Source organism: Siniperca chuatsi, linkage group LG11 (assembly GCF_020085105.1).
Source record: "Siniperca chuatsi isolate FFG_IHB_CAS linkage group LG11, ASM2008510v1, whole genome shotgun sequence".
Lineage (NCBI taxonomy): Eukaryota > Metazoa > Chordata > Actinopteri > Centrarchiformes > Sinipercidae > Siniperca > Siniperca chuatsi.
In genome coordinates, this window is record NC_058052.1 from 12,457,354 (window position 1) to 12,471,257 (window position 13,904).

General features: G+C 40.5%; 1 protein-coding gene across 4 annotated transcripts in view; it reads right to left on the reverse strand.

Annotated features, from left to right (window-relative positions):
• The window catches only part of psme4a (proteasome activator subunit 4a), a 28,565-nt gene that overhangs the window by 8,699 nt on the left and 5,962 nt on the right, over nt 1-13,904 (reverse strand). For all 4 annotated transcript variants that reach the window (XM_044214191.1, XM_044214189.1, XM_044214192.1 and 1 more), the window contains 28 exons: nt 13,257-13,406; nt 12,319-12,382; nt 12,159-12,233; nt 11,631-11,753; nt 11,447-11,539; nt 8,762-9,027; nt 8,417-8,603; nt 8,212-8,301; nt 8,048-8,112; nt 7,211-7,361; nt 6,997-7,095; nt 6,621-6,690; nt 6,461-6,528; nt 6,138-6,353; nt 4,060-4,217; nt 3,807-3,902; nt 3,296-3,351; nt 3,123-3,179; nt 2,904-2,959; nt 2,390-2,488; nt 2,162-2,224; nt 1,984-2,079; nt 1,695-1,826; nt 1,354-1,563; nt 810-946; nt 456-509; nt 241-370; nt 58-139 (listed from right to left, as the gene is read on the reverse strand). In XM_044214191.1, coding sequence (XP_044070126.1) covers nt 58-139; nt 241-370; nt 456-509; nt 810-946; nt 1,354-1,563; nt 1,695-1,826; nt 1,984-2,079; nt 2,162-2,224; nt 2,390-2,488; nt 2,904-2,959; nt 3,123-3,179; nt 3,296-3,351; nt 3,807-3,902; nt 4,060-4,217; nt 6,138-6,353; nt 6,461-6,528; nt 6,621-6,690; nt 6,997-7,095; nt 7,211-7,361; nt 8,048-8,112; nt 8,212-8,301; nt 8,417-8,603; nt 8,762-9,027; nt 11,447-11,539; nt 11,631-11,753; nt 12,159-12,233; nt 12,319-12,382; nt 13,257-13,406 — 3,143 coding nt within the window. The remainder of the gene's footprint in view (nt 1-57; nt 140-240; nt 371-455; nt 510-809; nt 947-1,353; nt 1,564-1,694; nt 1,827-1,983; nt 2,080-2,161; nt 2,225-2,389; nt 2,489-2,903; nt 2,960-3,122; nt 3,180-3,295; nt 3,352-3,806; nt 3,903-4,059; nt 4,218-6,137; nt 6,354-6,460; nt 6,529-6,620; nt 6,691-6,996; nt 7,096-7,210; nt 7,362-8,047; nt 8,113-8,211; nt 8,302-8,416; nt 8,604-8,761; nt 9,028-11,446; nt 11,540-11,630; nt 11,754-12,158; nt 12,234-12,318; nt 12,383-13,256; nt 13,407-13,904) is intronic.

The window sequence follows — 13,904 nt, forward strand, 5'->3', positions numbered from 1 at the left end:
AAAACTGTAATGTTAATACACAAAAACACTAGACAAACAAAACCTTATGATGCTTACAAAGCTCAGAGGCGCTGACAGGGACTTTCTTATGTGGTCTCTTTATTTGTTTCATTATCCCTGCCACAGCTGATATCGCCACCTAATGGAGAAAATAACACATTTCAAACAAGATGTCTGCAGGAAAGACTGGAATGCATCCACACGCTGTTTGAGAATCACAAAAATGTGTGTATGCCACACCTTGCGGACATAGAGGGAGTCATGGTTGAGGCTTTTGACAAAGAACATAACAGCAGGTGGTGGGAGTTCGTAGTCATCTCTCAGCAGCAATGACAGGAAGCCAATTGAAATGTGTTCAAACTTCCAAGGCCTGGAAGTGAAACAAAGCAGGTATTATGGACAGTGATAAATAAATATAAATGTGATTTGATGCAGTAAATATTAAATTAACCTACATGTTCCTGTTGTTGATGCAGTCCAGCAGATCACCAATGAGCTGTTTGTATTTCCTACAAAAATGTAGAACAATATTAGCATTTGCACCTGTATGTAACCAAACCTATCTTGCTCAAATTAAGGTTGTATGCAGAGAATGAGCATCATCTCAACAGATGGGTTATGTGTCACTATTCTGAAGTTGTGTTTAAAAGTGTTTTATTCTGTGAGGCCAAAAGACCACGATGTGAACTGGAAACTCCAAGCCATCTTATGTCAAAGTAGTTGCTCAAAGAAGATGAGCCATATTCAATTGAGCTACAAGGTGTTTTTTGTGGTGATGATTCTTTGTCTTGTTGCTGGTGTGAACTTACTCAACAGACTCGGAGTTCTTGAGATCCTGCCTCTTTAGACCCTCTGCTGCTTCTTCCTCTGAAAGAACTGGCTCCTCAGGAACAGGATTTCCAGTAATCATAAGTTGTTTGGCCACAGCACAGCACTCAGCAGGGATCTAAAGGGATGAAAAAGATAAAACAGAGTATCAGAAATAATTCGTCCAAACGTGGGAGGGGATGCCCAATTAGGAGGGAGTGCTTTGTTAAACTCAGACTGAGAGCAGACGCATGGTGGAGACTAATAAAATAAGTGCAGGCTCAAGCTGAAAGTACAGAGGAAGAGCAAATATTTTTTACTGTTTTTATGGCTTAAAATTTTTAAATCAATACAATTTCACCTCATATTTTCACTTAAAAAATGGAAATGTTACTATAATGACCTTTGATAGAGATTATACAGTCACTCAAAGCTAACCTACAATTTCAAGATATCAGTTTTTGAGTTAATGAATGGTAGGCAGACACCACAATTGCCTTTGATTCTATGATCTATTTGTGGAAGTGTGCTTAGTGTTTTTCTTACAGAGAAGTTGATGCCAATGGTCTCATACTGGCGATGGATTTTGTCGGCGAGGTCGTCGAAGAGACGCACAATGGAGGGCTTCTCCAGAGACATGGCTGAGCTGAGACCTGAGCGTACAACGGCAGGCCATGTCAGAGCAATGCAGTCCCAGTCGTGCAAATTGGCCAGGCACACTCCACTGTGATTCCCCAGAAGACAGTACAAGGCACCCTGAAGACGTACAGAGAAATGTTTGAGAAAATATGAAAGTTGAAATCTTGAAAATGTAAAATTTTGCTTAGTTTCTGTGAGTTTCTATGTTGGAGATCCCGACACAGACATGCCAGAGAGGACTGTCATACTTTGAACTGCTGTTGTGTGACACTGCTGTTTTCCGGGTTGAGAAACTCTAGAACATGGGGGATCAGGTCTCTGCAGCAGAAATTGTAGGTTCCCAGTGCAGAGAACAACACATTTTGAGCTCTGCTGCGTACCTGGATAGTAATAAAAAGTCTCAGTTACAGTATTATTTACTTAAGGTGCATTAAGCACACTAGTCAAATGTCTTTTTGATTTATGATGTGTAATGGCTAATCTGTGATTATATGATGAAGAAAAAAAGCTAATAAATGCCTTGATTATGGAACTCACTTGACTGTAGGTGCTTGTGGAAAGCCTCAACAGATCTCTCATCAGCTCCTGGTGAATGCTCCTGTACTGACATCCTTCCACTGTCAGCTTTCGCAGCTGATAAAACATAAAGATTCAAAGTTATAAATGGTAAAATACAATGATACTCGAAAGGGTCTTTTCTCTATTAGCAACTTACCTCATGCTGGAGCATGACTCTGTCTATTAGCAGAGCTCTGATGTGCTGCTTTCTGCCGTGAAGCTGCAAATACAATGGCAAGGCATTATACACTTTGAACTGCCGGTCAGTTTTAAACATAAAATGTAATATCAGTATCACTAATGCATGTAACGTAAGTTTTGAGGGAGCGTGGGCATGGTTTTAACGCCTTCTCAGAATAGTACAATAAAATGTCAGATTTCTCACTCTGTTTTCCATTGATTTCTTCACAAGGTTGAAGCTCTTCCAGCGGGAGTCAAACTCGTGTTTGTGAGAACCTTTGAAGTGCAACAGGTCGCTGATAATCTGAAAGGTATCAAAGACAAAAATATTGATTAGTGGTGTTGGGTGATAGGATCAATACATTAGCTATTGGTAATAGCCTGTGTAGAGACTTTGAGCAATTCAAGACGGCAAACGTGATTCAAATAAGGTCAGTGATAGCCTATGCCTACACAACGTGCCACACAGTATATAATAACTTACACACACTGCTCCACTGTGGCTTTCTTTTTTTAGAAGGATTTATAATCCAGAGGTATACAGCGGTTTTGTAGACACGAGACAAATACATCAGCAAATGCTGGTTAAAGGGATGGCAAAATGCAACAGGGCAATTTTGCTCTATAGTCTGAACCCTTATATTGGCATATTATTCAACACAAACAAATTAGTGTTAAGACTTAAAAGTATACAGGCTATTATGTTACTGCCTGCCTACCTTGATGATGGAGAAAAGAGACTTGGTGTCATCTTCAGAGTGCTCCAGGATGTAATCTGCAAGAAGGGGTAAAGAAACTCAGATGGCAGGACAGAGACCTACAGTATATTGTGAGCTTGCCTATTAAACTGAATGTGACTACAACTTTGTTAGGGATGTGACTGTAGAACAAAGAGAGATCACAAGCCTAAGACAGAGTATAATTGAGTGAACACTTACGCAGCAGCTGTCTCATCACACTACAGATAGCATCTCTGTAGTTCTCTCTGGATCCATCTGCAGGTAGAGATAATATTACAGTGTCAGATTATACTCCAAAAAACCCTATAATTTACATCTTTTATGAGCAAAACTTTTATCATCCAACGGTTCTTCAAAAGTGACTTACGTACCATACTCCATTCCTGTATAGAGGGTGGTCTCATCTAGATTCACAATGCTGTGGACCCTGGGGAAAAAAAAACAAGTTCGAAGCTTAACTACTTATTTAAAATGAAGTCTGAAAACAAATTTTGTAGAAATAATAATGAGCCCCAGAACATCTGTCCTATATTAAGTCCATCATACAGTCCTTAGCAATAACATTACAATGAGTAACTCATACATTCAATGGGGATTTCTCTTTGTTTTCAGTATCAGTCCAAATGTGCAAATTCAGTAGACCTTCGATCCATGTATTTTAATGGAATATGAGCCACCATTGGGGGATTTAGATGCTTCTACTGAATCTACTTTCTTATCAAATATGAAATCAACAAACTCCTTGCCCCCTCCCGCCAAAGAACTCAGCACATCCGCTAACAATTTTCCTAAAGGAGACTAACTGACATTTGTTAACCAACAGTGTCTTCCTCTGGTTTTCTTGGTCAGGACAGAGTTTAGTATGTAAATGCAACTGCTTACAGTTCAGGGACGGGCTCTCCTTTCAGTGGAGGCATCAGACCCCCAGCTCCTAGGAGGCAGTGCTGAACAATGGTCAGGCTCTGTAGGACATCATCTCTGAAAAACACAAAAGCAGCACCCATAATACATGTATTATAAAGCAAAACAAAATAAACAAAAATGGACTGAATCCAGTCTACAGCTTGTGACTCCAATAGAAATCTGCATGTAATTTCTGACGGGAGCACAGGTGAACACTCTTGTTTCTCCTTACCTGCTCATGTCCTGTTCTCCCTGTGCAAATCTCTGAAGACGCTGAAGTTCAGGCTGGAGGATCAGGTCCAGTAAATAAAAAACAAAGGATGTCTCCTCAACACTGGGCACATGCCACCGGATATCCAAATTCCACAGGTCCCCAGGCCTACCCCAATCCTGCATGGGATAAAAACAATGAGTAAAGCTTATACTTTTTATATATTACTTCAGCCTATATTAACACCATTTGATAAAAGTGAACTGATTTGGTTTTTTTTTGTTTTTTTTTTTGTCTGTGTGGACTAGGTTTAGCAGCACTAAACTCGTATGGCCAGACCTAATGTCAATGATCTGCATTGTAAAGATTACGCAAGTTGACGCCATATCCTTCTGCTTTGTCATTTGTAATTTACTACTTTGAATTTACACTCTGTATGAAATGTGTTATGTAAATACAGTTGCATTGCCTTGAATGCAATTCAGGCGACACTTAGGCTGCGTTTCATTAGTAGTTCCACTTTCCCTCAGCCCTTGGTATTACGTAACAGCATATGTCGCACAGAGGCCACTTGGAGAGCAGAGGGAAAGTGGGTGGAGGAGGAGCGAGGGGTTTAAATGGAACGCACCTGCCCTTGTACACTTTCAGACCAAACTATCATGGATCGACAGCCAGGGCATTGTGCTATACTGCTTTTTACAAATCATCAGAAATACCCGCAGACTCATTTCAATGAGGCAAAGACATACATCTTCTGCGTATACTTGCAATACTTCGGCACTTTGAAATTAGCTGCATCAGTTTCTGATTTAGAAATGTATGTTTGTGATCTGCATCATGATTATCATGACTATTATTGCCATTGGGTTTATGATATCTTGCAAAAGAGCCATTTTTCCATGCGTTTACATATAATGGTAGGAATAAAGAAATGACACAAGCTGAACAACAATCCAAGTAAATATTAACTGCAACTAACTTATATAACATTTTTCAGTAAAATATCAAGCTATCAATGAGATTTTCTTAATAAACTAACCAGGCAACAGGAGTATGCATAACTGCAATGCATTGTGGGTGATACACCTCTGGAGTGACCATCATTGTTGACTCACTCCCTCAGCCCTCCAAGGGTCGATCTCACTAAGTTCACTTCAGATTTTTTGACAAATGGAACGACACTTATGATGGCGGCGGGGATTCTCCCAAGGGGAAGTCAAGTGGACCCACTATACCGCTGTGAGTCACAGACAGTTTGTGTCTAGAGTGGTAACATTACTGGTAAACTGTTGACGTAAAAGGGAGTGGATTTAGGCCGTTGAAAAGAATCGGATTGTTAGCAAATGTAACATCACTAATTCCCAGCACTTAGAGAGGGACATAACTATATTTTTATTTATTGTAATACAAGTTTGACTAATAATAACTGAATTAAATCATGATTTACTGCATCGTGACTGACACCACTATTTGAGTGTTTAGTGGCCAAAGGTAAAGTTTTAACATGTGGTTAGACATACAGTATATCACTGCATTACATAGAAATCAATATACATATCTGGTATTAATTAAAGACCACTTAAAGATTGATGCAACACATAACCCATTCCCACAGGCCTGCACGACTGCTGGCAATGTAGTAACCACAAGTGAGACATCTCATCTCTCCTGTGGTGCAGGATACAGTAATCCAGCCAAGTGAGCTACTATCCATGCCTCTACCAAGGAAGAAACTTAATGGGATCAAAGTACAGACTGTCTTCACTGACTGTCTACAGTCAACAGTCTAAAGAGAGGAGCAAACAATTAATCAAACCAGGTCACAGTGAGCGCCACAGAGAGTTGTCTGGTTTAAGGACAAATGTCTTCAATTGCAAGTGTTGTCTTTGTTTCTAAAACACAATCTCTCACTGGTTTGGGGGGATGATAAGGGGAATATGCTGAAAACATCACAGGAGTTTGGTCATGAAGTTTCTAAGCAAAGATTTAACTGAGCACAGATATGTGGGACACCTACTACAAATAAAGCAAGACTGTTAAGTTAATTGAATACTGATTTGATTAAGCTTTTAAAATGTACAACTAATCAATATTAGTACCTTGATAGGTAAGTAGTCACTGATTGGTTGGTGGAAGCCTCCTGGCACACTGCAATACTCTGTGGGGTAGATGAGGGCTGAGGAGCGAAGGATGTGGTGCAGCAGGTTGCAAGCTAGAGTGTAGCCCTGCTTACACTTGAGGTGGAGCGTCAACTGCAAAATCTGGACCAGGTCAGAACGATATGGCAGGATCTTGTCACCATCCACCCGAGTCACCTGAGGTGCACATGGCAAAGAAGGAAAAATATAGTGAGGAACAGAATTATACGAGGTGTTGGTGAATATGGGGGTTAAGTCAGTTAGCCACAGGTGGTCTAAATCACCTCAGACAGTAGCTGGAGATTCCACAACAACTCCTTGTCAAGCTCCTCCTCATTCAACACTTCCTCATCTGTTTCAAATAAAAGTGTGTGTCAGGCAAATGACAAAGACTCACACAAATCATGCATTTGAAAACCTCTTATAGAAATGCTTATCCCTTACTGATAGCGATTTGGTTTATGGCATTGCAGCAGTGTGGCACAAACACCTTGAGTGACTCTGCAGGGTGACACTGAAAACAGAAGCACAGCGAGGATGAAGATAGTAAACTAATCGTAGAAAAGGTTTCAGTCGTAGTCATCTGGACACTGTTTTCAGAATCAAGATGTTTCAGCTCCCATCCTGAAATCATTCTCAATTGTTCCGAATGGGAGCCGAAACGTCTTGATTCTGAAAACAGTGTCCAGATGACTACGACTGAAACCTTTTCTACGATGGAACACTCCTGGACGAATGAGGGACTACAACATATAGTAAACTAATAAGCTAAGGTCGATGCTTTGAGCCTGCAGGAAAAGTTTGAGCGGACAAGACACACCTTGGTGGCAGCTCTGCACATGTCAGCCACCATTCTCCCAGCTACGCGTGTCTCAAAGATGTTGGTGGTTGCAAAGTTAAACACCTTTTCGAGAGCCACCTGTTAAAACAATGTGACAAATGTGTTCATATGTATACACACACACACACATATATATAACTTAAATGAGAGAATAAAAAATGTGGAATGAGACAAGTGTGTGATGAGTGTTAACCTTGAAGATGTCCAAGGAGCACTGTGTGAGGATGGTGCTAAAGGTGGAAGACAGGCCGAGCTCTACCAGACTTTCCAAATGAGTCATTTTCTCTGTTTCAGTTTCCTCCCGAGTTTGTTCCAGAGTGCTGCTGTCTATCAGGGCAAAGCATCTGTGCAGATAAAAATAAAACAACCCAGAAGTTAAAATACTGAATACTCAAATACTGAATAGAGAAAATACTGCTGGTTATGAGATGTGATCTACTTAGACATTTCTCATCAACGCTGTGAAAACAATATGTAAAATATTGGAATTTTTTTTTTACATCCAACAATCATCCAATCAAGTACCTGAATACACCAAAATAACTCATTTGAAACCACAATTTGAAAGCCACCACTTTGATTTGTTCCTGTGATAGGTATGAAACTCCTCCAGCAAAAATGATCAAGTGTTTTTTTTTTTTTCCTGGAGCCAGGAAGAAGTCATATCCATGTGTGTTCAAATATACCAGTTTTACAGAGCAGTACTTTCACTGTATCTACTTATTCTTTAACAAAAGAGGACAATATTTTACAGAGATTTCTTCCAGTTTGCCACGTTTAGTCACACTGATGTCAATCCAGCCAGAATTAAAACTAAAATGGAGGAACTATGACTAAAACAGAGATGTTCACATTAACACAATATAACATAAATCTCGTTTTAGCCAATACATTTTTGACCTGTTATTTTACTGTAGGCAGGTGTTAATCAGTTGACCTAAAGAGTGCAGCAATGTCATTGCTATCCCAGCTGCGTTACTAAAAGCAACTGATGCTGATGAATGACTTTTTCCTGATGAACTCCACGTACCTGTCCATGAACTGAAGCACAAAGTCTTCAAATTCAGCTGAGGCTGAGCACATCTCTCTTTCCACCTGAAAGTCGAATAAAAAATATGAAAAAGCTATATGCAAGGATCATTTAACACCCTGCATCTAATTATGACAAGGGGAGGAAAAAGAATAGTGACTGGCCTCTGTCAAGTCCGTTCTTTCATGTAGGGCAGACGAACAGTCCACCAAAGGCACAAGAGTCACAAATGTAGCAATAAACTGGAATGTGATCTGTGGGGACAGGAATGATGTTTTTATCAGATTTAAGAAGTTTAACAAAAACAAAACCACCAAAATACAGTAAGAGGGTAGTGAGAAGATAGATATGAATAACACTGGAGCGCACCATGCACTTGCTGAAGTCATTTGGGTCGACGCCTGGCAGAGCCCTCATGAGCAGGGGCAGCATGTGAGTGGGCCCTTCAGGAAAGCGCTGCCCTCCTGACACTAGGCTCCGTGCCACACCAATCATGCAGCTCAGAGTGGCTGTCAGCTGGTGGGGCTCAGTTAGAGTCTCCAGAGCAGGGTATGTTCTATGGTAGAGACATAGAACAATTAGCCCTTTGTGTTCATTTCAAAATGCAGCCTTGTGTTGCAAGCCAAAAACTAGCAACAGGGCTCCAGATTTTTTAGAAGCAGAACTTGGGTTAAGGATTTATACTTGAGATTCTCTAGTTCTGTACAAACTTACTTCTCCAGTACGGGGGGAATGACCAACTCAGGCCTCATCAGAGCGAGGTTTTGCAGGGCCTGGGCTGCATCAAGACTGCCCGTCTTGCTGAACATGGCCAGCAGAACCGGCTGCATCATACTCTCCACAAAGTCTGTGATGTCCTCCTCTGTGAGCTTGTGACTGTCTGGTATTGGTGTTAGCCATGTGGGCTTTCTGTAGCGCTCTCGGTGCAGCCGCCGTACCACACTGGCTGGGAGACGTTGGAGCAGCTTCATGAGCTTCATCTGGACATGAGGACAGAGGGACAGAAAGACAGATACATGACAAAGGGGTGACACACAGGTAGAGAGTGTGCCTCCATGTAGTCTGGACAAATGGAGAGATAGAGGGTGTTGTACAAAGCATCTGGAGACACAGATGACATAATGGACATACACAAACACAAACAAATACACTGTGAACACAGCTTTGTCTACTTGTCTGCATCTGTAAATTATGGGATCACTTTTGTTTGGTCAAATCACTTGAGTTTCATGAATAAAATTTCAGCAGACAAAGAACACTCATTTTGTTACACATTGTGACATGAGATTTATAATTTCCACTTTTCTTCCAGTGAGTGGCTAAGGTGAAGCTCTGAAAAGACATGAACGTTCTTGGTTAGCCATGATATAGACCAGACCGGCACATACGGTTACTTCGTAAAATGTCCCTTTTTGGGTGATAGAAAACCGAAGATCCTATAGATGTCAATGCAATTTGACTTGTGTGTGGAATTTTAACATGTTTGTATGTATTCAAATCGTGTTAAACAAACCTTTGTTTTAAAGACATGTCTTTTGCTACCTTGCCTACACCTGAGCGTTCGTGATACCTTAATAAATTAAGGTTGATCAGTCAGCCGTCATGCCCCTTCAGTCTTCCCCCATCCAAGTGGATCAAAACACAGTGGCCAGATACCGCTTATTCGGACATCTATACATATTTGATTGAATCACCAGGTATCGTTTGTAGATAACCAACCTGTTAATAGCCAACTGTTTGAGCTAGGCTAGGCTGAGATTTAGTTGGAGACGAGTCTGATGCTGCTATACTGTATGACAGTACTCCAGCAGCCTCCCACTCAAGCTATCATCAGTAGTAACTGTCATTTAGCGTCATTTAACTATTTACCACACTGACAGTGAATATTCATGTATCAGAAGTCAGAAGCTTATTCATATTTATTGTCATCAAAAAGGAATTTACAATGCTGCCAAAATGAAGAAATTATCGTTCTCTGGAGGATCATACATTCGTCAGCAGCGGATGGGTAGGTTATTCTACATATAAAACCTGAGGATTCAGACTGTAAAGATCAGGAAACGGAGATCCAGATTTGTATGTTTATTTATTTAACAACCTGCTACACAACAGCTTTTCGGCATTTTCGCTTTTCTCTCGTCAGCTATGTGAAAGCCATATGGTGAAAGCCCGATTCTTTGCCCCAAAAGGGGGCGCTGTCTTGGCGCTTGATGACGCTATGCCGGTCTGGTCTATATCATGACCTGACTTCAGTAGTACTTTTCACTCTTAGTTGATTGCAAAACACTGTTTACATGTAATAAAACTACAGCTAAGTGGATGAACATCTCATGTGTATCCAAGCATCCAAACAGCCTAGAATAGACACAAACTCATCCCCCTGCCAAAAATAATGTCTTGCGTATGAGAACACGTTGCTGCCTGTGGTGCGTCAAATCTAGTAGAGGGGGATCCTCCAAATAAAAAGGCATTTGGTCCTGCGCCCAGTGACCTTTAATAGCATTGCAACGGTCTTACTCACATGTCTTCTCGTTATTTCTGAAGTCAGTACTGATGTGCTGCCATGTACCCTGGTATGCTGTGTTAACGTTCCAACTATAATTCCAGTGTCACAAGCTGGACGAGTGATGTATGCAAACCATCATGACTCATTCCTGTAGATTTGAGTTGTTTATGATAATTTTCAGACGCTCAGTAAGTCACACACTCACGTTTATGTTTTACAATATCATTTTACATGTAAACTGCAAACGGTTAAACACATTCATTCACATGCTGTGTGTTTACAAGATCAATATTTTCATCCTCTAATATTGGTAAAAATACATAATACATACAGAATGTAATGTAAAGGCCCTGAAAACCTATTTTTTCGAGTGCCTTTTTCCTATGAGCGATGGGATCCTACATGAACACAAGATTTTTTTGCCACTTTTGGTTATTTTACTTTTGGTTGTTTTAAGAGATTTCTGTGTTTTTTGTTTTGTCTGTGCACTACTTAGTTTGAAATGGGCGGGCCTTTTGAAAAACATGTCGTCATGTATTTCTGTGCACCAATCAGAGTTGAGCTACATTTGACTCAAAATGTGATGACAGTTGTGGGGTTGTTTCCTTATCTTGTGTTGCTGCCACTGTCAATCAAATCTGATCAAACCAAGGGGCTTTAAGAAAATTACCTTTTCCTCTATTCATCAGCTATTTTTGTACTATATACACTTAAGAAAAGTAGACGTCTCACCTACTGACCCTATTGGGTCACTAAAAAGTGTAGCATGTTGAACTATCAACTATATTAAACTGCTGCTCCAGAACATTGAACTTTTAATGGACGGTCTAATGAAGCAGCCCACATTGTTTATGGTTTCTTCAGTCATCCAAAAGAAGTAAGAAGTGACTCACCAACCAGCGGCCATGGTTTGATGGGTGAAAGAAGGATGTAATACTGTTGAAAAGGCCACTGAGCTGTGCTTGAGCTTGCTTGCTGGGTCCTCCCTGAAATTGAAACATTAAGAGTCACTGTGACAATAATTTTTATACTAATTGCAGAGGCAATTAACACATAATTTACGAACAATGAACTAACCAGGAGGGATGAGACCCAAAGCACCACATGGCTGATGTCGTAGGCATTGGTGACATATCGTGGTACGATCATCTGACTGGTCCCCACAGGGAGATTCAAACTCCTCAAAATTCTTGTGAAAATCTAAAATGTGAAAAACAAAACAATTAGGGTCTAATATATATTTTCTGAGTATTTTGATGTGGTCTTATTTGTTGTAAAACTCATCAAAAGCCCATTTCATTTCATTGGGATTAACAGGTCAGTATGTTTATGTTCAGTAACCCATACTGGTGTTGTCAAAAAGCATGGACCAAAACAGTCACTCAGTTGAAGCGCAAACATTCACTTCCCATCAGTGACCAAGAGCAACATCAACAAGGAAACCTGATAGTTTGTTTCTCTGACAAGCAGCAGTGGCCATGACATACACACCATGAGCCAAAATCACAAAGGTCAGGCCACACATGAGTGTATGTGCCACAAATCTCAAAACAAACAAGTACTAAATTGTGCAATGGGTGGTGGAAAGAAGAAAGGGCAACAAACCTTAGGGATGTAAGGGTCCCAATCAATGTAGCCAATGTTGTCATTGGCCAAGCGAGCAAAGAGATTGACCAGATGCTGCAAAGATGTAGAACATCATGTTACACTAGGAAGACAGAAATACTGACTATTGTACATTCAGCAAACAAATTAATCTACTCACCACTTCCCAGCTTGGAAGATTTTGCACAGACACCCATAAGCTGATCAACTCATCAAACCACAACCTGTCAGACAAACAAATGGTTACAAAAGCAGAGCGCATTTATATAATAAAGTTTCCTAAAACAAATGAATGAGGAATGAATATTTACTTAAGTTTGAAATGGAGCAGTATTTCCCCTATAGTTAGTACCAAATCACGTAGTTCTTTCCAGGAAACTTCTGCCTCCCGAAACACCTACATTTTTCAAGGCATGCAAGATGCTTCAAACATTAGTTAGGAATTCATGTCCATGCTAACTCAAAGTATTGAACAGTTTTGGCCCAGCATTCCTGCTGTCAACTGCTGCTCATCCCAAAAGGAGCTCTATTGGGTTGAGAGCCGAAATGGACATTCATGATCGTGATCCTGGAAAAATTCAGAGATCACTTGCTTTGTTCCCCTGGTGGAAGTGTATGTTTTAGAAGGATATACAGCGGCCATGAAAGGATGCATCTGGTCAGCACTCTGCAACATTGTTAAGACATACTTAAGGGATGCTCCGCCAGTATTAAGGGGCCTAATAACTCACTCACCACATCTCTACACCATGGTGTAATGATGTGGGAGGAATGGAAAGCTATATAGACAATATGGTAATGAATACAAAAATGTGTTTTATGAATTCAATGTGTCACTATGGGATACGCCCCCTTGCATATTCATAGATGCACTTATTTCAATATGCTAGCCCTGAGTGGCTGGCAGTCATGACATCTGCATCGAGACCCTCTGCCTTTGGCTGACACATCGTTGCTTGTCATTCATTCAACTCTTCTCGCTTCAGAAGCCAAGCTATTTTATTACCGGATCTCAAGGCTAACTAGCTAAACTGTCTTCAGACTGGAGCGATATCTTGGATCTCAACCATATGTAAAAGGGGATGAGAAGTTTCTTACTTGAACCCCTTGTGGTGCAGCTCTGGAGGCAGAGTTGTGGGTAGAAAGAGCTCAAAGTAGCTGATTGCTCTTTGCATGGTGACATCAAAAGGACAGAGGAGTGGTCTCCACTCATCCAGCATCTCCTGAGTAGCAGACTCTGAAAAGTATCTGTATGAACAGAGAGAGAATGACAATTAGATTTTTTTGTAAAATTAAGCCAATGATAGGTGATGACAAGAATGTTATTAATATCACTCAACAACTTATGAAAAGCTATATAGTATATGGAGACTTGAAGCATCTCAACCAACAGAGCAGCTTAGAGAGCGCTACAAAGATGGACAAGCCTCTTAGGTCCTTTACAAATCACATCCTCACTCATCAGATGCCAGAGACTGACAACCCAACTTTACTGTCAGACAACAACCTAGGCTACATTCATGTAAATATAAGATAAGACCTTACGTTATAGCTTTAAAGCAATAGCATACAACTGTGAATCATCTGGTCTTTATTTTGAGTTTCCATTCATCGGGATCATCTGTATGTTTGTGTTATGGTCACATTACAGTCAGGAGACCAGCAGCTACTGCAATTTCAATGTTGGAGCGTGATTTTCCACAAACAGGAGATTACAAGTCATACACCTGGCACATTTTGAGCTGT